The sequence below is a fragment of the Desmodus rotundus genome, chromosome 4, assembly GCF_022682495.2.
Source record: "Desmodus rotundus isolate HL8 chromosome 4, HLdesRot8A.1, whole genome shotgun sequence".
In the NCBI taxonomy this organism is placed as follows: Eukaryota; Metazoa; Chordata; class Mammalia; order Chiroptera; family Phyllostomidae; genus Desmodus; species Desmodus rotundus.
The window spans coordinates 115,293,065-115,313,777 of NC_071390.1; the positions used below are offsets into that span (position 1 = coordinate 115,293,065).

A 20,713-nucleotide genomic window follows, 5' to 3' on the forward strand; every position below is an offset into this window, starting at 1 on the left:
CAGAGTAGTTACATTTATACAGTCCTAAAATTACATTCGACCCTTTGAAGGCAACCACAAGGCTGATGTGGCCCCCAGTGAAAAGGAGTTTGACACTCCTGGTCTAAAGGAAAAGAGGTCAGTGCCCCTGACTAAATAGTCAGATACTGTATGTTGTAAACATTCTTGAGCACACTGGTTGAAAAATCGCTTGCTATCACTTAGTATCTCAACCTAGGTACTTTGTGTGTGTGTGTGTGTGTGTGTGTGTGTTATGTGGCTGATGAAACAGGCTCATCCCCATTCTGATCATTTAAAAAAGAAAAAAGTATGATCATATTACTACTTTCATTAGTACTTGTTACGGTGTGGCCCTTTCCACTATTAGCGTCTTGTCAGTGTCCCCTCCTCCCGTGTACCATCTCCCCTGTCCTACCCCGACACTGCTTTTCAGCTGCTTTAAATTTTCCTCTGATCCATATACTTGCCCTTCTCTTACTAACCCTTTTTCCTTTCATAAAGGTGTTTTCTTTACCTGAAAGTCATCCTTCCACTCTTGCTTCCCTGGCAAATTCCCATTCTAGATCAGCCTCAAACTCACTTGTTATGACTTGACTCTGGCAGAGTCAGTCATTCCTTTCTGTGTCCACAACACTGTTGTCTTACTTCTGTTGTAACATTCATTTCTGTATTTTAGTGATTATTTGTTTGTATGCTTGTCTTCACCTGGACAGTTGGCTCCTCCAGACTAGGGAGTCAGTCATTCATGTGTATATTTTAGATGCTTGGTATAGTATTAGATGCTCATTAAATATTTGTTAGATGAATGACTCAAGTATAATCTTTAGTGAAACTTTACATATTCCTAGATTGTTGGAATTGTAGTGATTTTAAAGATAAATACACTGAGGCCTAGAGAGGAGGAATGATTTCCTAAACTAGGAAATCACACTGTAACTCAATTCTCCTCAATTCTGTATGTGCTACAAGGTGCCAGTGCTCTCTGCAACAACTTCTACTAGCTGCTCTCAGTCAGTATTGGGCAGTTAATATTTAAATTAAGAGCTACCCTGGCCAGTGTGGCTCAGTTGATTGGAGCATCATCCCATAGACTGAAAGGTTGTGAGTTCGATTTCTGGTCAGGGCACATACCCAGGTTGCAGGTTTGATCCCTGGTTGGGACAAGTAGGAGAAGGCAGCCAATCGATGTTTCTCTCTCCCCCCCCTTCCTCCCCCCTCCCCCCTCTCTCCCTCTCCCCCTCTCCCTTTTTCTTCTCTCCTCACCCCTTCCCCTCTGTCTAGAAGCAATGAAAAATATCCTTGGGCGAGGATAAAAAAATTAAGACAGAGCCAGTGTGAGTATATTCACTGTTATGTGTGATGATTTAATTTCTAGCTTATAGAATGTGACACAAAGATTGGGGCAAAAAATACATATACTATATGGAAAGGGTCCTAAATTTTTTTTTTGAATTCAGTAGACTGTCTAGTCTTCCTTCAAGTAAATTAAACTATATAAAACTCAGATTTGGTGTCCTTTTCCATACTTTATCCCCCAGTCCACTTAGAGGGGTCACTGGGTACAAACTGATATGCACATACGTACATACGTATGTGTTATGTACATTTTGTGGGTGAGAATTGGTTCCGTATCTTTTTTCAAGGTTTTCTTGATCCCCTTAGAAGTTACCACTGCTCCTGACTGAAAGATACTGCGCTGCTGTGATAAGTGATCTTTCTCTAAGCAAAGTACATTAAAAATTCTTTTGGCTGCTGCTTGAATTACATTTTTAATCTTTGCTACTTGCTTTCATTTTTAGGGTTTGTGTTTAGTGAATCAGAGGGATCTGCATTAGAACAGTTTGAAGGCGGCCCCTGTGCTGTTATTGCACCTGTTCAGGTAACATAGATTACTTTACCAACTCCTTAGTGGGACATGTTCAGACGTCTCATGCTATACTTTTTGTTTTCTAATATATACACGTACTCTGTAATCATGAAGCTTGATCAGTTAACTCTTAACTTTTGTTCAAGTAAATTGCTGTTGATATTCAAAATAAAAGTGAATCAGCAGAGACACAGACAACAGTATGGTGATTACCAGAGGGGAAGGGGGTTGCGGGGAGGTGAAAGAGGGTATAAGAGGGAAAAGCGGTGATAGAAGGAGACTTGACTTGGGGTGGTGAACACACGATGCAATATGCAGATCATGTGTTACAGAATTGTACACCCGAAACCTGTATAATTGTACTAACCAGTGTCACCCCAGTAAATTCAATAAAGTAAAGAACGGTGAATTCAGAACATGAGTAGATTGCACAGCAATAGCCTTTTGACTCTATTTTCAAGAAAACAAAGTAAGTGTTCCCTGATTTTCAGGAAGTGAGGAATTAATGATCATGTCATCTTTCTCATACAATGATCCTGTTGAGTACCAGCATTTTATACTACGGATAAATAAATTGTAGCAATGGTACTATTTTCATTTGATCTCTATAAGAATGATCTTACTAAAAAGTTGAATAGGAGTTAATATTTTCATGGCCTAAAACTTTATAAATTTTTAAAATAAGTTGGCAGGTTTTATGCTATTTTAGGCTACAGCTTTGGCCTTTAAAATAAAATCAGTTGCAACTGATTTCAAACAGAATTCCCAAAATGAAAAATTATTTTTGTCTTTATCTTTTATTTTATTAATGCCATAAAAGAGGGTTAATCTGAATATATGTATTTGATTTTGAATCTTGATGTGTTACATTGTTTGAATTTCTAAGGCTGATTTGTTATAAACTGTTACATTGTTAAAACAAAAAATTGAATTTTCAGTTTACTGTTACACTTATACCTGAATAACAATGTAACTTCAGAACTGTTATAAAAGAAGTTAAGTTTATTGTTTATGTTTTAATCAGCAGGTTTTGAAAATACATATTTAATGTTATATTTATTATTCATTGGGCATAAAGAATGAATTCCTGAACTGTTGGCTGTAAAGTAAATTTCTCTCTCAAAACTTATATTTGTACACTTACATAATTAAATTAAATATGTATTTTTCTGAAGGAGGAAATAAATCTCCCTTCATGGCTGATTACAAAATATATTCTTTGTAGGTCCTTATTTTATTTCTTTAAAGAGTTGACATATGTATTTTTTTGTATTAGTGAGATTATTTAAAAAATTTCAAAATGAATGCTTGAACTTTGCTTGGGAGTTACTGAATATAAAGAATAAAATTTAACTATAGATTAGTTATTAGAGCTATTTTTTTAATAACTGAGGCAGATTTTGGTTGCTAGTAGGAATATTATTATCTGAATTTGAATATTCCTTGCCCTTCTCATTTGCAAATTAGGTTATATTAACACTGCCCCCTCTTGGGCTGTTAATAGTACCTCAGGTCTTTATTGTAAGTCTATAATGTAGTTAAATGCAAGGTATGCTGCAGGAGTTTTGTGTTTTATAAGATTCCAGAATGGTAGTTATTTTTGCAGGTGGGGGTGCTGTGTAACAAGGGATAATTGTAGGGGTCAAAATCCTGATATATCTTTGAGCTAGTAATTTAGCTTCATAGTCACATAAATCTTTTCAATCATAGAGCCATTTTGTTTCTGTTACAATTTCAAGTAAAAGTCAAAGTAAATCATTAAGAGTAATGAAGGGAAAGGAGCAAGTCTAGATATTAAAATTTTTTTAATTATAAAAATTAAAACATGGCACTGTTGCTAGAAGAATAGTCATACTATGGAACTAGTTGATGATATAGTAGTAGACCACATTACATATAACAGTTTACCAAGAATTTATCAGATGCTATGATAAAGAAGGAACTATACATATTGGTGGTGCTAAAAGGTAATGGAAAAAAATACAATAAAGATTAGATTAACAAAATAAATCTGGTAGAATAAAATGAAATATACTAAATGTCACTGATATGATTGGCTGACAATTTGAGGGGAAAATGAATTTAGATCATCTAGTGCCATATACCATATATAATTCTTGGTATAATACTCAGCTACAGAAAAACCAAAAACAATGTTTTGTCAACTGTCTAAGAGAAAGGATGAGTTCCAAGCACAGAAAAATATTTTCAGTGAATATTAACAATAAATGGATATTGTCTTTTTTGTACAAAGAACTTACACAAGTTGGTATAAAACACTAAGACCACAGCGGTGAAATGAGCATTTATATGCAATCATAACAGGTGGATTGGTGCTGGACAGCTAAAGAATCAAGGTGTGCAAACTCAATAGGAATCCAAGAAAGTACAAATAAAACTGTAACTAGACTACACTGCTTACTCTTTCTAATCTTTTTTAAAAAAATCATTTTTATTTTTCAATTACAGTTTTCATAAGTTATTATTATCAGTTTCAGGTGTACAACCCAGTGACTAGACATTAAATGACTTACCAGGTGATCATCCTGATAAATCTCACACCCACTGACAGCACACATAGTTATTAGAATATTATTAACTATGTGAAAATAATTGCCAGGGTATATAAAGTAGGGTGATTTTGACATACTCATGCATATCTATGCAGTACAAATTTGTAATTTGATTTTTTGGGAGGAATTTTACATTATACTTGGAACTATGATAATACAGATTTTTTGATCTGCATTAGATGTACTTCTGTGAATCTTTCCTAAAGAAATAATCTTTAATATGAGAAATGTTACATTCAAGATGTAGCTTTTATATTTATAGTATAGTATAGTAAAAAAATTGCAAACAACCTAATATACAGTAATGTAGTTTAAATATGAAATAATGTTTAAATAAATATTGATAGCTTGATAGAAATTTAGTGATTAAGAATTATAATTATGAATTCTGTAGGAAAACATTAAAATGGAAAATAATCACATACCCATTATGCTTCTCACTTGTAATAAAATTTACAAAAGTTATGAAAGAAAGACTAGAAATAAGTATATCAAAGTGCTAAGTAGTTGTATTAGTGGTGAAATAATGGGTGTCCCACCTCACTTTTCCAAAATTTTATAATGTAGTTGTACTATTTAATTTTATGGTTATTGTCATTTTGGGTAAAAATCAGAAGCACTTGATTATAGAATTTGTAGATTTTATTTCTATGAAAGTATGTAATATTTAGTTTTTTGTTAAAATTAGGTGCCAGGTACTGTGCTGAGTGCATTACATAGATTATCTCATATAGTCTTCACTGCTACCTTTTGAAGTTTGTGCTATTACTATTTTTAACTAGTAGAGTAGTGGAACTAGGATTTAAACCTACATCTGTCTGACTCAAAGCAGTCCTCTTATTGGTATACTACTGCTTTCAAACACATATGAATAGGAGTCACCATAGTAACCTCTTTTTCTTGAATCTGCCCCCTGGAGATTCAGAGACAATAGACGGAGCATAAGAATCTGCATTTTAAATAAGACTAGGTTACAGATAGCCCTCGAAATGTACTTTGAGAAGGAAACACTGTATTACACTGAACTGCTTTGCATTGAATCACCAATGGAGCATAGTTGGCTAATTTAAAGAAAAGGGTAGAAATCAGTTTGTTTTTTCTTTTAAACCTTACATCTGTGAGTTAAACGAGGAAGTTAGAAGCTTCTTATAATAATGACTCTTGCAGTGGTATTATTTTACACAAATCAGAGCTAATAGAGCTCTGACTTCTTAGATTTTGTATTTAGATTTCTTTTCCCTCAAGAAATCAAAGAGAAATGTAGACTTGTTCCTATTCTGTAGGGCCTTCACATTATGTTTCTTCAATTTTCCAGTTGTGTGTCTTATTTTGAGTCAGTTCTTCTATTTACCAGGAATTGTGTATTATGAAAGAAGAAGAATTTTATGGATGTAGAATTAAGTTTATAATAGTATATTCTGAATACATAATTATGCCCAGTTACTATTAATGTGACGGGGAGCCATTTGAAATTTTTATAGGCCTATTCAAAAAATTATATAGGAGGTACAAATTAGTTTTTTTCTATTTTGACATAAAAGTGATATATGTTTAGAATATATGCTAATAATTATTGCTTTAATTGTATAAAGGCATTCCTTTTGAAGAAGCTCCTGTTTTCTTCTGAGAAGTCTTCCTGGAGGGATTGCCCAGGTATGATAGCTGTCTTTCATAAACTTGTACTCCAGCTTCTATTTTACAGATGACGTGTGCAGAATTTATTGGTAATAGTTTAGGTAAGATTATCTATCTTAAAATGTAAACTATTAATGGGGTATTTTTTCCTGAGGTTTATTTTTTTCATAGTTTAGAAAGATTCATGGACAGTGACTCCAAGTTTTAAAATACATATATTTCCAAATTTAGTTTCCTAAGATGTATAAGATAGGATAATATAACAATATAACTAAGGGAAAAAGCTTTGGCCTCTTGCTTAAACAGTGTACATTTCCCTAAACTGTTAAAGCATACCATAAGGAATAGTCATTTCTGTGTGTTTGTTTTTGTCTTATTTAGCTTTGAGCAAGAACTCTTGAGTTATTTTTGTATTTCTGCATCTTCTAGTACAATGTCTTGCACAATGCAAATAATATTACAAACCTGAACTAAATTGCAAATGAAGCTGTCATAGCTTCTGCAATATAATTAGGTCAGAGAACTGTATGGTACTACCTGATAATAAAAATATTTGCATTCCACTTGACAGTTTACAAAGATTTTTACTTCACTTACATAATTTCATGTGGACCTCACAATAACTTCTAGAAGGAGGTAGGATATATTATAATCCCAGTTAGTGTATTAGGGCAAAACAGCTTCCAAACCATGCACATAGAATCTTCTAGTGATCTTGAATGCAAGAGTTAAAATGTTATTGCCTTGTATTTTTTATTCGTTAATAGTGGGAATGCAAAATAAATTTTAGTAGCGAAGAGACTATTCATGAGATACTATTAACATGAATTTTTAATAAGATTTCTTGCACAGAAATATATTCACATTGATAAAAAATTTATATTGCATTGTCATACGTGCTGTGAAGGTTATAAAGTGAATGGCACAGTTTCTGCCTTTAAAGAACATTAAATATGTTAGGAGAGGTGGAAACCTCCCTATAGCATAAAATTTTACATAGGATGTATATACATCTTATCCCTTTTGAAAGTTTTAGAAAGCAATACTGCTTTCAGAGAGTAATACTCCCTGAAAAGAGGAAGGTGGCTAAGATTCAGAAAGAAACTGAGCATTTGTGCTTTTTAAAATAAATATCTACAGATCAAATTACAGCAATACAGTGTCAATAGCGTCTGTGTCACGAGTCGTAACGACAGTGGCCCCTGCTAATGTAATGAGTTGTGGTATTATTGCATGTGCTGAGGGTATGTTATCTCATTATTCTTACCCTGTGGGACAGGGAGATCAAAGACATTAGACTAATTCAGAAATGGGGAGAATATAGAGGTCTCAACAGGCCCTTACATAGTACCTGCTTCTACAGTAAAGGCAACCTCATGGCTTAAATGCTTCAATTGCAGCTAAGAAAGAGGCCATCAATATCAGGTAACATTTTTTTCTCCTAATGTTTAGTTCTGCATTTTTTAGGATTCTTTTTCTCATTAATGGAATTATTTAGTAATGGTGACATTGTAACTCTTATGTACATTATTTTCCAAAATATAATTTAAGATCAGTTGTGGATTTTCCCCCCACTTAAAATGCTTGATTTTCATCATTAAATTAACACATTAGGATTTGTATTCATGCCTGGATTATTTTTGTTTTTTTCGCAAAGAAAACCATTATAACTTATACTTTGCTTATTTTAGAGGAAGAGCGGAAGGAACTCCTCTGTCACACCTTATGTGATATTTTAGAAAGTGCCTGTTGTGACAACTCTGGATCATACTGCTTGGTTTCGTGGTTGAAAGGAAAGACAACTGAGGAAACTGCTAGTATTTCTGGGAGTCCTGCAGAGTCCAGTTGCCAGGTGGAACATTCTTCTTGTAAGATACATTTTTTTCCTAAAGTAATTTCTTATACCTTTGTTTTAATAAAACTATTGAAAATTTTGAAGAAGTAAGGATTAAAATGTTCATAACATATCTTTTTAGCCTAAGCTTAATTCATGAGCCTTAGTATTTTTCATTTCCCTTTTGATTATTCTAATTAGAGAATATTGCATTTATTTATTTTTGCTTTCATTTTTAGAAAGCAAACTTAAGCAAAGTTTAGAAAGCAAACTGTCCTTTAAACTTAAAAAAATGTTCTAGTTAACCTGCTTGAAGACATTCTCTTGTGAGCTTTTGAACTCTCATTTAGAAAGTTTAAAGAACATATTTCTATATACTTTAATTTCAAATGCCATAATTGTTTACTTTGGTATTGGGGAAAAAAGGAATTTTTTTTTGACATTAGAAAATTTCTTAAAATATTGTTAGTTGCTTCATAGAGCAAAGATTTTTTTTTTCACTACATGTGTTTTCTTTCCTCCTAAACTTTTTGGCTTTTGTTACTGTATATGAATTATTTTTAAGTAATTTTAATTATGAATTTTAATTTTGCATTTATTTAAGTTTTCAGACTTTGGAGGTTTCTCTTTAAAAGAAATAAAATAATTACTTTTCTTATGAAAATCATATATCCTGTGGTCTTCAGCCTTTGAAAATCTTATGTAACTGGCCTAAAAACTGCCCGAATGAACTAGTGGTACAGAAGCTGGATAAAATGAGTTGCTGTTCTGTTTTTCTTTTCAGGAACTACCTTGCTTGTAGGTGGCTTTTGGGAATTGGTACTTCCACGTGCTTGTATTGAATACGTGACTTATTTTACCTATAATGCATTCTATTAACTATCATCTATGGAAATTGTTATTAAAGAAATTAGCGGACTTCCAGAAAGGAAATTCTGATTGTTTGTGGTACACAGCTTGCTTTCCCTGTGGGACTGTCTGCGACGCACTGTTGCCCCCTGCAGCTGGAGTGTGTCTGCGGTGCCGGTGTTTGCTCTTTGTCCTGCTGCCGTCACAGCAGCGCATTCTCGTGTCAGTGCGTCCGCAGGGAGAATTTTTAACCCTAACTCTTCAGTGGTGTTTCTTTCTCAGGCCTTTCAACATAAACTTAAAAAAAAAAAATTAACATATTTTTAGAGTTGATAATACAGTTGAAGGAAATGAGTGGAATATATTCACAAGGATGATAGTCAAAATGGCATTCAGATTGGTTTTGAATATTTTCCAGTTTTACTGGGTTGCATGTAAGCATATTTAAGAGTTTCATTAAGGTTATCAAAATTTTGACAGGAATAATAGAACTAATTCAAAACTTAAAGCCAGTCTCTATATTGAAATATAAGAAAATAGTAAGATCTTTTCTGTAAAATTTTGTTACCGGTATCTTAGTATATACTGTGTGCTTACTATGGATTATGCTGTACATTCCATAGTGATATGTTAAATAGCCTTATAATATGTTAACACAGGGACGTCAATAACTACCTTAGGTGGGCTTACTATAGTGAATTCCCCTTCGAAAAACATATTTTAGTAATTTTCCAAGTTACTTTGCCTCATTTTAATAGTGGACATGAATAAAACCAGATTTAAAATTTGGGTTTTTTTAAATAATCATATAAGTTTGAAAAAGTGTTGTTAACTGAAAATTTGAGAATTTACCCTTAGATGTTGACAAATATAATGAACTTACATTAAAATTTTATTCCATGTAACAATCTACTTTACCTATTCTTTCCTTTATTCCCAGCTGTGTTCTTTTTCTTGTTTTGTACTTTTTCACCATCCTGCCTGCTTAGCTTTTTATTTTGCTTGCCTTCTTTCTCTAAAGTTACTATCTTTATGTCAACTTTTGTAGTGTGTGCCCAGTAAAATTATTTAGATAATCGGGCACAGAAAGGGTAGTACAGTTTGGAAAAGGTTAGATAGAATTTTTATTTTTTTCTGAAATTTTAAATGTGATATTTTCCCCATCATCAATATTACATTCTGTAAAAACATCAATTTCATTGGCTTGTGTGGTGTGTATAGTTTGGCTTTTGGTAACGCACACTTGTTTGCAGTAGTGAATACTCAGGTTCAATTTCAGTTTGTTTCCCACACAAATGAAAAAATTATTTAAGCCATTGGAAATTTCAAGATTTTAAAAAGTAATTTGAAACATTTGCAAATTAAAACTAGACTTTGAAAGGCTAGCGTATTGTGACCTTTTAAATTGTAAATCTAAATTTTTAAATTTTGAATTCTTACTGAATCAATTTCCATAGTGAGAATTAAGTACTAAGATCTGCTTTATAAATATATGTACACATAAGAAATTGTTCATTTTGATAAACTAGAGTTGGCATTTTGATTCGACTTTATCTGTGCGGAGCCAAGACTCTCTGGGTTGCAGTCTCAGCTCTGCTGTTGACTGCTGCGGGCACTTGGGAGGGTTCTCCTCTGAGCGCCCGCTGCCTCCTCTGGGAAATGAGGACCAACAGGGCTGTGACGCAGATTGAGTGAGGAAAGGGGCCTGGCACTTGGAAAAGTGCTAAAGATTACCTTTGATTTAAGTGCTTTCTTTGATTTACTTTCATTGGATTTTTTAAATTTATAATTGTACTGCATTAATACACATAATCTAAATAAGTTATTGAAAACTTCTCAATAATTGTACGAATTAATGAGGAAACAAACTTAAAGCTGTCGTTGAACCTGTATAGTTTGAGTGCTATGCCTTTTAATATATATTTGTTTAATAATTAAGCATTAAACCTAAAGATTTTATATTATATAAAGGAAGATTAGTTTTGTGATTTTACTTGGATCTGTGGATTGAAAGATTATTTAAAAGTGCAGGACACATTACAATGATGTGGCACTATGATTGCTAATAATTTCTCATTTTGTAAACTTTTCCTAGCATAACTGAATTAAAAAGAAGTGTTTATTATTTAACTGTCCTTCTACACTCTTAGAATTATATCCATGTAGTTATAATCATGGTAACTAAGATGTTGAAATACAAATTTATATTAAGAAGTTGAAAACAAACAGAATTTTAAGGAAGTAAGGAAAGAGAGAAAATTTTGATTGCTTGAAATATTTACAGCCTGCTGTGTGTATCTTGTGTCATTTATTTGCCATGTGTAGTGCTGAAAAGTGTCTTTTATGTATAGCTGCCTTGGCTGTCGAAGAGCTTGGCTTTGAGCGATTTCATGCATTAATTCAGTAAGTAACATTGGAACATTTAAAATACTTACCTTGTGGACACATTGCCATTTTAAGTCTGTTCATACTGGGGAAAGGTACTTAGATTTATATGCCTGAGAATTAATTTGTGTTCAGATTAAAAAAATAATTTGTAAATGTGTACTTAAATTATTTGGATTCCTAAATTAACTATCAAAATACACTTTTTATAACATTAAAAGCTTTTTCATCATTATAATAAAAAAATAATTTTAGCCTAATGTTTCTCTGTCCTGAGTGTAAAGGTTTCTAGTAGAATAAATATTTGAATTATTATTTATCATTTGCCAAAATATGCTTTCTGTAATTTTCATTAAAAGTGCCATGTTTTCATTAGAGCTTTTAAACATTTTATAATAAAATAGACAGTAAGGATAGCTATAGTGATAGCAGTATAGTGGCATTTGATTTGAAATATAACTTCAATTTCTTTTAAAAGAAGTCACAAAGGTACAAAATTCAAGTTTTGTTTGTTCTTAAACTCGTCTCAGAAGAGGGCAACTTTATTCCTTAAATATCGGTATAATTATTGAAGAATTTATCGATGCCAGACAGTGCACCTAAGAGCTAAAGAGATTCCTTACCAAGTAGGCATTCTGCCTTAATGGGGTGTGTTATATACAGGGACAGTTGTCAGCAATAGCTTTTGCTCTTAAAGGCTAAACTTGTATTTGAAAATTTGAGACACTTGCAAAAGTCTCCTATTTGTATGTATACATTTTGATGTATAAGACAGTTAAGCATTTTCCCATTTATGGATGTAGTATGCCTCAGGATGGTACTAATACTTAATTCTTTTCACCCTCCAGAAAAAGATCATTCAGAAGTTTATCCGAATTAAAAGATGCTGTCTTGGACCAGTATTCAATGTGGGGAAACAAATTTGGAGTATTGCTTTTTCTGTATTCTGTGTTACTGACAAAGGTTTGTTTAAGATGCTTCTGCTGGCTTTTATTAGTTTGACTTTAGTATATTTTTTCCTCCTATGAGGAAAATTATTCTTGGTGCTGTTTCTAAATCTCAGAATAAAAATCTTTTATGCAGTCCCTGGCTGGTTGGCTCAGTGGATTGAGCACCAGCCTGCTAACCAACGGGTTGCTGGTTGGATTCCCAGTCAGGGCACATGCCTGGGTTGCGGGCCAGGTCCTCAACAGGGGACATGTGAGAGGCAACCACACATTGATGTTTCTCTCCCTCTCTTTCTCCCTCCCTTCCCCTCTGTCTAAAAATAAATAAAAATTTCTTATGCTGATAATAATTCTCTTTCCTCATCACTCACTTGTTAGTTAACTACTTTGAAACTCACTTTCACTCATGGCCTTCTGGACTGCAAAGGTGATCAGTAATGTGCTAATCATGAAATGCACTCAGTTCTTAGTTTCTGAGTTCTTAGTTCTGAATTTTAGTTTCTTTGCTCTTAGGAATGTCTGGCAATTGACACCTGAACCCCTGCTGGAAGCTCTTTCTAACCTCTACTCCCTTTCTTAACTTAGCTAATAAATCATTGTACAATGTTCTCTTTCTGTGATGTCCCATAATCACTTTTTTGTTTATATCTTTCTTTCCACCTTTACCTGTTATCTCCTGGTGCTTTCTCTTCTCTACTAGCTTTCATATTCCAAAAATTTCAGTCCCTAGATTCTGTACTCTGCTTCTTTTATGGGTACTTTATCCTCTCAGTTTACCTTTTTGTGTTTAAATACAGTATGTACAGCCCCAGTCTCATATCTGTAGTAGCCTGTTAGTCTCAGTTATCCTACTGGATTCACCATGTCTAAAATCAAACTTCTTTCATGGGACAAATGTTTACTGAGTATTTCTCTATTAAGTGCTGGACTTATAATGTGGGATACACGCATGTTGAATGATTCCTCTTCGGTGTTGTAAACAGCAACTGACACATTAATTACTTCCATTGTGGCAGTGTGTGTGTGTCTGTGTTGCGTGGACAAAGCATGAAGGGAAAAAAGTAGAGGTGTGCCTACGATGATTTGGTGGAGTCAATGGAGGCCTTATCTAGATGAGGAAAAGGTTTATAGACAGAAGAGCTCTGGGAAGATTTTCCCAAGCAGTGGGAATAGCAAGTGTAAAGGTGCAATCAGGTGGGGGTGTAACATGTGTCTGGGGACCCGTAAGCAGCTCCGTACTACTGCGGCATAATACACCAGAAAGGCAGCTGTGGGAGATGAGACTGAGCAGTTATATAAATAAGGTTTAGAATATGAAGGTCTTCGTATATTATGGAAAAATAGTTTAGATTTCATGTGGCCAAAATTAGAACACAACAAGAATTTCCAACAAGGGAGTAGCAAGACGTCTTTAATAAAAGATTCCATAAATTGGGATAAGAGTTGTGTGGAGGGAGTTGGTGTGTAGAATATACGTGTAGGTTCAGGGAAACTGGAAAAGTGGTTTTTGAAATAGATGAACCTAAGCTAGGGCAGTGACTGTGGAAATGGAAAAGGAAAGGCGCATATTTAGAAGCATGTTTTAAATTTAGAAATTTAAAAACACTTAGGAGGATGTTTAAGTGAAAGAACCAAAAGTATTTTGTAGTTGGTTAGAAGCAGTGAATGACAGTGGTGTCTAACTAAGACAACTGGCTTCTTATACCTTCATCTTAACTATTCATTATTCAGCAGTTCTTTTATGCGCAGACTTGTGATACCTCCTCTGTCTCTTGTCCTTTACAGCCAATAAACCATCATGTTAGTTGTTCTTCCTTGAGCCTGTCTCTGATATGATGGCCCTTCCCTCCCCAGTGGTTATGTCACTTGCTCCTGTTGTTCATTTTGGCTTTATCAGAGCCTGCTTCCTAGTGTTGTTTACAAGGAAGGCAGGTGCAGGATCTCATACTTGTTTTGTCCTCCTACATGCACTTACACAGTCATTAAATATTTTGATTATTGGTTAATTGTCTCTTGAATCCCTAGAAGTAGGCTGTAATCTGATAGGACCAATGGTTAAAGGTAAACGAGTAGCACAACGAATGGCAGATTGTCTTTGTTGTTCTGGAGCTGATCAAGTGAAGATGCCCAGGCCGCCTTGTAGTGATCCAGTATCTAGACCTTTTGGGATTTGGATGCCCTTTTGGGGATTGAAAAATATCAGAAAATTGTTTTCAAGAAAATAAGAAGCTTCCTGGCTCTCTTACTTTATATTTTCGTTAGTACACATTTAAATTACCAGTATTTGTGAGAATACGCAATCAGAAGCAAACCTTCCATTTTCTTGTGTGTCAGTTATATCTTTTGGATTTTAAATTTATTATCTCTATCAACACTTATGTGTGTACATACTTAGTACCAACATGCTTTTAAATGACCTAGGAAAATATATCAGATGCCTTATATCAGGTATATTAGCAGGTTTATTAGTTTTGAATTTAATTTAGCCTAAGGTTAAATAAATACTAACTTTTGGATTAAATAATTTTCTCTTTTTCCTCTTAAAGTTTAAACATTCTCCCTCTCTCTCTACCTATTAACCAACATAAGATCTATTACCTTTATTCTTTATATAGAACCCATGAAAGGAAATAAAAAGATATTCTTGGGGAAACTACCATTACCATCTCAAATGCCCCCCTGATTCAAATCTGGTTAATTCTTTGGGAGAAAAATTAGTTAAATAACTGTGTTTTATTAATCTGTAGTATGAACTGTTCAATTTTTAAACTACTGTGGTTTTCATTTCTAGTTTTTGAAGTAAGCCAAGAATATTTGGGTTTTTTAGGGCATTGAAAACATAAAAAATGAAATTGAAGATTCAACTGAACCTTTGATAGATCCTGTGTATGGACATGGCAGGTAATTAGCTAAAATTTATTATTTCCTCAGATGAACTCTAATTTTTAAGAACTTGACTTAGAATAAAGTACTGCATAGTTAGAAAATTTTGCTTGTCAGTGTTGACAGCATTAAGTCTGCGAATTTGAGCAGTGTTGTGCTTTATGCATTGTTTACCTTAAGTACAAAATGTTAGTTTCCACTTTAGGTTTATGTATGCAGTGCATTTGTTGTAGCAAATATTTTGTTTCAAAATGGCACGGGAGTATTGTAACAACTTGCACTTGATATTCCATTTATGAAACTTTAATAAATGAAATTTATTCATTTTGAGTAGAAATAAGTATATCTTTAGCTATTTATAAATGCTTTCCTGTTTGGGTAAAAAGTTTTGTTTCTTATTTTTCTGTATGAAACACCTTCTCAAGTATTTTTTTTTTAGCTATTTCAATTAAAATTGATAAAACAGTGATAACTAACTCTAAAAAAATTAAGTACTTCTCTTTAGAACTTTCTGTCTCAGAGGTCACATATGTTCCATCAAACACAAAATAATAACATATATGTATTTTAAAAGATGATTATAAATATTAAGTAAATTATCAGTTTATCTTTTTTTTTATTCATTTAAATGCAGTATGTTGGGTAAAGTTGTTAAATTTATGTGAAAATATAGAACAATAGGCACCTTTGTGGTGATTCATGTAGTGATACAGTTAACAATGTTGTCGAATGCATAAAATGAAAAATGTAAAATTGTTTTTAAACTTTGTTTCTTAAACAACATAATTTAAAGAGTCGTTGCTTCATGCCTTACCATAGGAATAATTTTTTATTTGAGAAATAAGTTTATTCATATTTTAATTGCTTCTTAATTTTTATTAATAGCCAAAGTTTGATTAACCTCCTGTTGACGGGACATGCTGTTTCTAATGTATGGGATGGTGATAGAGAATGCTCAGGAATGAGTAAGTATATTTTTGTGTGTGTTTCTCTCTTTTGTGATTAATAGGTCACTAGAATGTAGTTGGTTGTTGGACATCTGTTTAATGGCTTGCATTACTTGGAGGTTAAGATAAGTGCTTTAGCTCTGGCCAGGTAGTTCAGTTGGTTGGAGCATCATCCTGATACACTAAGGTTGTAGGTTCTATCTCTGGTCAGGGCACACACAAGAATCTACCGATGAAGGCATGCATAGGTGGAACAACAAATTGATCTCTCTCTTTCTCCCCCCTCCCTTCCTCTGTCCCTCTGTCTCTAAAATCAATAAAAATGTTTTAAAAAGTTTAAAAAATGATACGTGCCTTATAATAGTAAGATTCTTTACAGTTTTGAAGGCACTATAACATGTAGAACATATTTTTTGGAGTCAAACTTGGGCTCAAATCCCAGGTTACTCAACTTCTCAAGCCTTTAATTTTCTGTAGTATAAAATTGAGATTGTAGGGCTGTCTTCTTTAGAAAAAGTAAAATATAGACCTCTTTATATAAACCTAGTACATTTTTATACAATAGTATCTACAAATCTGGAATACTGTATTTTGCTTAAAATTGAGGAGAACTACAAGTATTGTGATTTGTAATATTTGCTTTGAGACTCTAGTGGTTTTTCCTGTATTACTTTTAATGTGCATAATTTCCTTTGAGATGCTGGGTAAATTCATTGTTATCTGAGAATTTTAAATCACTACCTCCTCCACCACTATTTCCATTTCTGGTCTATTATTTTTTTCCTATAGTTTCATGTGTTACCAGGGACACTGAAGTGACACACCTTTGGCCAATCCATCCATTAAGGACACCTGATATGTAGCGCTGAATAAAATACCCTTCAGCTTATTGCTGAGTCAGTCTAAGTTCATGTATTTACTCATTTACTTTATATCGAATAATTATGTGTACCTCCTATGAAGTATGTAGTGTAGGACAGGAAGTTCCATAGTCCCTATAGTTCAGAGGGAAATTTCTTTCTTCTGTATATAGATAAAACCGTCACGAAATGATAAAAGCAAATGTTATGATTGAGAAAATAATAGTTAACTGATTTTTGTTTCCATTTAAATAAGTGAGTCTTAATGTTCAATATGAATTATTCTCAAATTTTAGAAATATATAATTAACAGAAACATGAAAGGACATAACATTAAGGACAAAATTAGTAAAAATTATATAATGTGAGAATTAAGAAAACACTTCTTGAGAATATCATGCTCTGCAAAATAAATCAGATGGAAAAAGTCAAGCACCATAGTATTTCACTCATATGAGATATAAAAGTGAAAGTAACAAATGGACAAGACAAACAAACAAGCAAAAGAAACATAGACACGGACACAGCATGGAGTTTACCAGAGAGAAAGGGGGTAGAGGGGGGTAGCGATGAGTAAAGGGGGCCATTTTATGAGGCTAGCATAACATTGATACCAAAACTTGGCAAGGATAACACTAAAACAACTACAGACAAATGTCTGTGATGAATACGGATTCAAAAATCCTACACAAAATACTAGCAAATCAAATACAACAATACATTAAAAAAATAATACAATACGACCAAATGGGGTGTATTCCAGGGTGCAAGAATTGTGCAACATATCCAAATCGATCAGAGTAATACACCACATTAACAAAACAAAGGATAAAGATCACATGATCTTATCAATAGATGCATAAAAAGCATTTGATAAGGACATCTATTTATGATTAAAACACTCAATAAAATGGGTATAGAAGGAAAGTACTGCAACGTAATAAAGGCCACATATGACAAACCCTCAGCCAATATCACACTCGATAGTGAAACACTGAAAGCTTTCCCTTCAAAATCAGGAGCAAGACAAGGATGTCCACTCTCACCACTAATATTCAACACAGTTTTGGAAGTCCTAGCCGGAGTAACCAGACGAGAGAAGGAAATAAAAAGCATCCAAATTATTTGGAAGGAAGAAGTACAAGTGTCACTTTTTGCAGGTGACGTGATTCTGTATATAGAAAACCCTAAAGACTCCTCCACAACACCATTCGAAATAATAAACAAATACAGTAAAGTTACAGGACACAAAATCAATGTCTAAAAAGCCACTGTGTTCCTATACACTAACAATGAAATTTAGAAAAAGAAATGAAAAAAGCAATTCCTTTTGCAGTTGCAACCAAAAGAGGGTCAAATATATGGTGATGGAGGAGATTTGACTTTGGGTGGTGAACACACATTGCATTATAAAGATGATGTATTATAGAATTATACTCTTGAAGCCTGTATAGTTTTATTAACCAATGTCATCTGCAAAATAGTAAAATTTTAAAAAATTGTAAACTTTAGAATGAAAAAGTGCCTCAGCATGATCCAGCCCTTCATTTTACTGTTTAAGAAATTTAAGAACTACCCTCCCTCCCTACATTAGATAATATATGGAAATTATTCATTTCATGATGAGATTGGAGTGAGAACCAGATTTTACTAAATTCTGATGAAGGTCAACATTTAAACAGTAAAATTCACAGACAAATAACTACTCAGGTTATCTTGCTCAACTTTTGTGATTGAGCCCACCCTCTTCTTGAATCCTCATTCTGATTGACAGCTAAAGCACTTTCTCCTGCCAATTGAAGGTATGGCAGTCTCTCTGGAGTAGTATGCAGGTTTCTCCCCACACTCCCCACGATGCCTTCTGCACACCTCCTCTTCCTTCTTCTCTCAGTGTTTCCAGGCACTGAGGTGTCTTACATCATATGAGAAGGTTAGGGAAGGAATATCTGGCTCCTGCTGAACTTTACTTGAGGTCTCATCCCGCCTGTCCTCCGTTTTGACTCCTCCTGTGTCCTGTTGCCCAGAACTCTTCCCACCTAGACTTCTGTGCCTTGCTCTGGCTCTTGGTGCTCATCAGCAAGCTCCGTCTTTCTACACATTCTGCAGATGCATCCAGGCCTCTCCTGTTCCCAGAATCAGAATATTCTTCCTGTTTCCCTAAGCAGTTCTTCACCCAGCCACCTGTAGGGTTTTTCTCTTGTCATGTCCTACCTTTACAGAATATTAGTCCATTATCCAAGTTTTGGTTCTTGATATGTACAAATTCATCCTTTTCTGTTTCTTAAAATATTAGCTTTCAAAGCTGTTGTCTTGCCAAGGATTTATTTTAAGAATAGTTTAAATATCAGAACTAAGCAATGACTTTGAAATCATTATTTTGGAAAAGAAGATAGCCAGGGTATATTTCTTTCATTTTCCCTCAGTTGTTTGGAATGTTGACTTAAAGTTGAATTTGTTTTCAGTCAAAAAGTTAAAATAAAAATTTACACATTCATTCAGCATTTATTGGATGTTTTTCTGGTCTTACAATAGGGAGGAAGCTGTAGTATGTGTAATATACAAAGAAAAATTATAATTAGGGTTAAAATCCTTAAGCAAGCCATTTCTCATTGTTTCAGTTTCCTTACTCTCAAAATATGGAGGTTATATCTTTCTCAAGGGAGGGATGTTATAGGGATTAAGATTAAATTTCTAAGATGCCTCAACTTGTCATAAGAAGAACTCGACTTTCCCTCAAAAACCTAGTTGGGGGAAACAAGAACTTGCCCACAAATAACTAGTGCAAGGTAAAATGAAGCATATTGAAATAAACTATTACAGAAGTTCAGAAGAAGGAGAAAACTTTCTCTACTGTGTTTATGTTGGAGTAAAGGGAGAGATTTTATGTAGGAGTTAACATTTTAATGGGGCCAGATGGAATGAGCGAGAGGGCATTTTGGGAAAAATTCAGGTTACGGTTAGGGACAGGAAGGCGAATCAGCCTGATTGGAACAGTGGTTCTGAATCCCGACTACATTATCATTTGGGGAGCTTGAAAATATGTCAGTGCTCAGGCCCCAGCTGAGAATGAATGAATAAATGTGAGAAAAAGAGGAAGAGTCTCTAGCTGGTGGGGCCTAGGCATGATCATTTTTAAGTGACCCCTACCTAGATGACTCTGATGCACAGTCAGGTTTGGGAACCAATGGATAAGAGCATCGCATCTGTGAAGGAGATTAGTAAGGTGAAACAGCATAAATGTAGGGTTGGGTAAGAAGAACACAGAGGATTTTAAATTCCTAGAAGTTTTAAACTGTAGTTCGCAAGCACTAGGAAGAGATTCATTGAAGACGTTTCAAAAGAGCAACAACATAAGACTTATAGAATAACAATGATCTGTCAGTTTGTAGAATGTATTGAATGGGATGACTCGTCAAAAGTCTTGACAGATAAGAGGTATTGAGATGAAAACAGTCTTGGCAAAGAAAGAAATAAAGGGATCATCTAGTATTTATGTACTTGGTGTGCTAAGCAGTATGTTTGCTATGTGTCTTCATAAGCTCAGTCAGTAGTCATAGAAGATGAAGCTCAGACAGTTGTGTAACTTGCCACCGTCGCACAGCAGGGATGTTGCTGCTTGGATCACACCCAGGGCCCGTGTTCATTCCACCGCAGCACTTCTCCTGCTGAGCCACTGCCACTGTGGGGAGATACGGGAGAGGAGCTTGTCGAGAACTCAGCAGCTAGTTATGTGGATGAGGGAAAATATTAATTATTGAATTAATGAGCACATGAAAGAAACATCATGGCAAATTCACTTGAAGTCACTGTATATGTTTTGGCAGTGGGAAAAAAATCTTTGTCCTCAAGTATTTCATTTTCTTTGAAGAGCAGTTACAACTATTGATTAAGAATGTTCATTATGCAGCAGTGGCAGACATTGATAGAACAGTG

General features: G+C 34.0%; 1 protein-coding gene across 3 annotated transcripts in view; it reads left to right on the forward strand.

Moving 5' to 3' along the window:
- MINDY3 (MINDY lysine 48 deubiquitinase 3) overlaps positions 1–20,713 on the forward strand; it is a 102,657-nt gene that overhangs the window by 6,706 nt on the left and 75,238 nt on the right. Inside the window, exons 2-8 of one of the 3 annotated variants that reach the window (XM_053922217.2) lie at positions 1,800–1,879; positions 6,033–6,093; positions 7,767–7,943; positions 11,110–11,161; positions 11,992–12,106; positions 14,918–14,991; positions 15,859–15,938. In XM_053922217.2, coding sequence (XP_053778192.1) covers positions 1,800–1,879; positions 6,033–6,093; positions 7,767–7,943; positions 11,110–11,161; positions 11,992–12,106; positions 14,918–14,991; positions 15,859–15,938 — 639 coding nt within the window. Of the gene's footprint in view, positions 1–1,799; positions 1,880–6,032; positions 6,094–7,766; positions 7,944–11,083; positions 11,162–11,991; positions 12,107–14,917; positions 14,992–15,858; positions 15,939–20,713 lie in introns of those variants that run through there. The other 2 variants (XM_053922218.1, XM_053922219.1) reach the window with 2 other exon arrangements.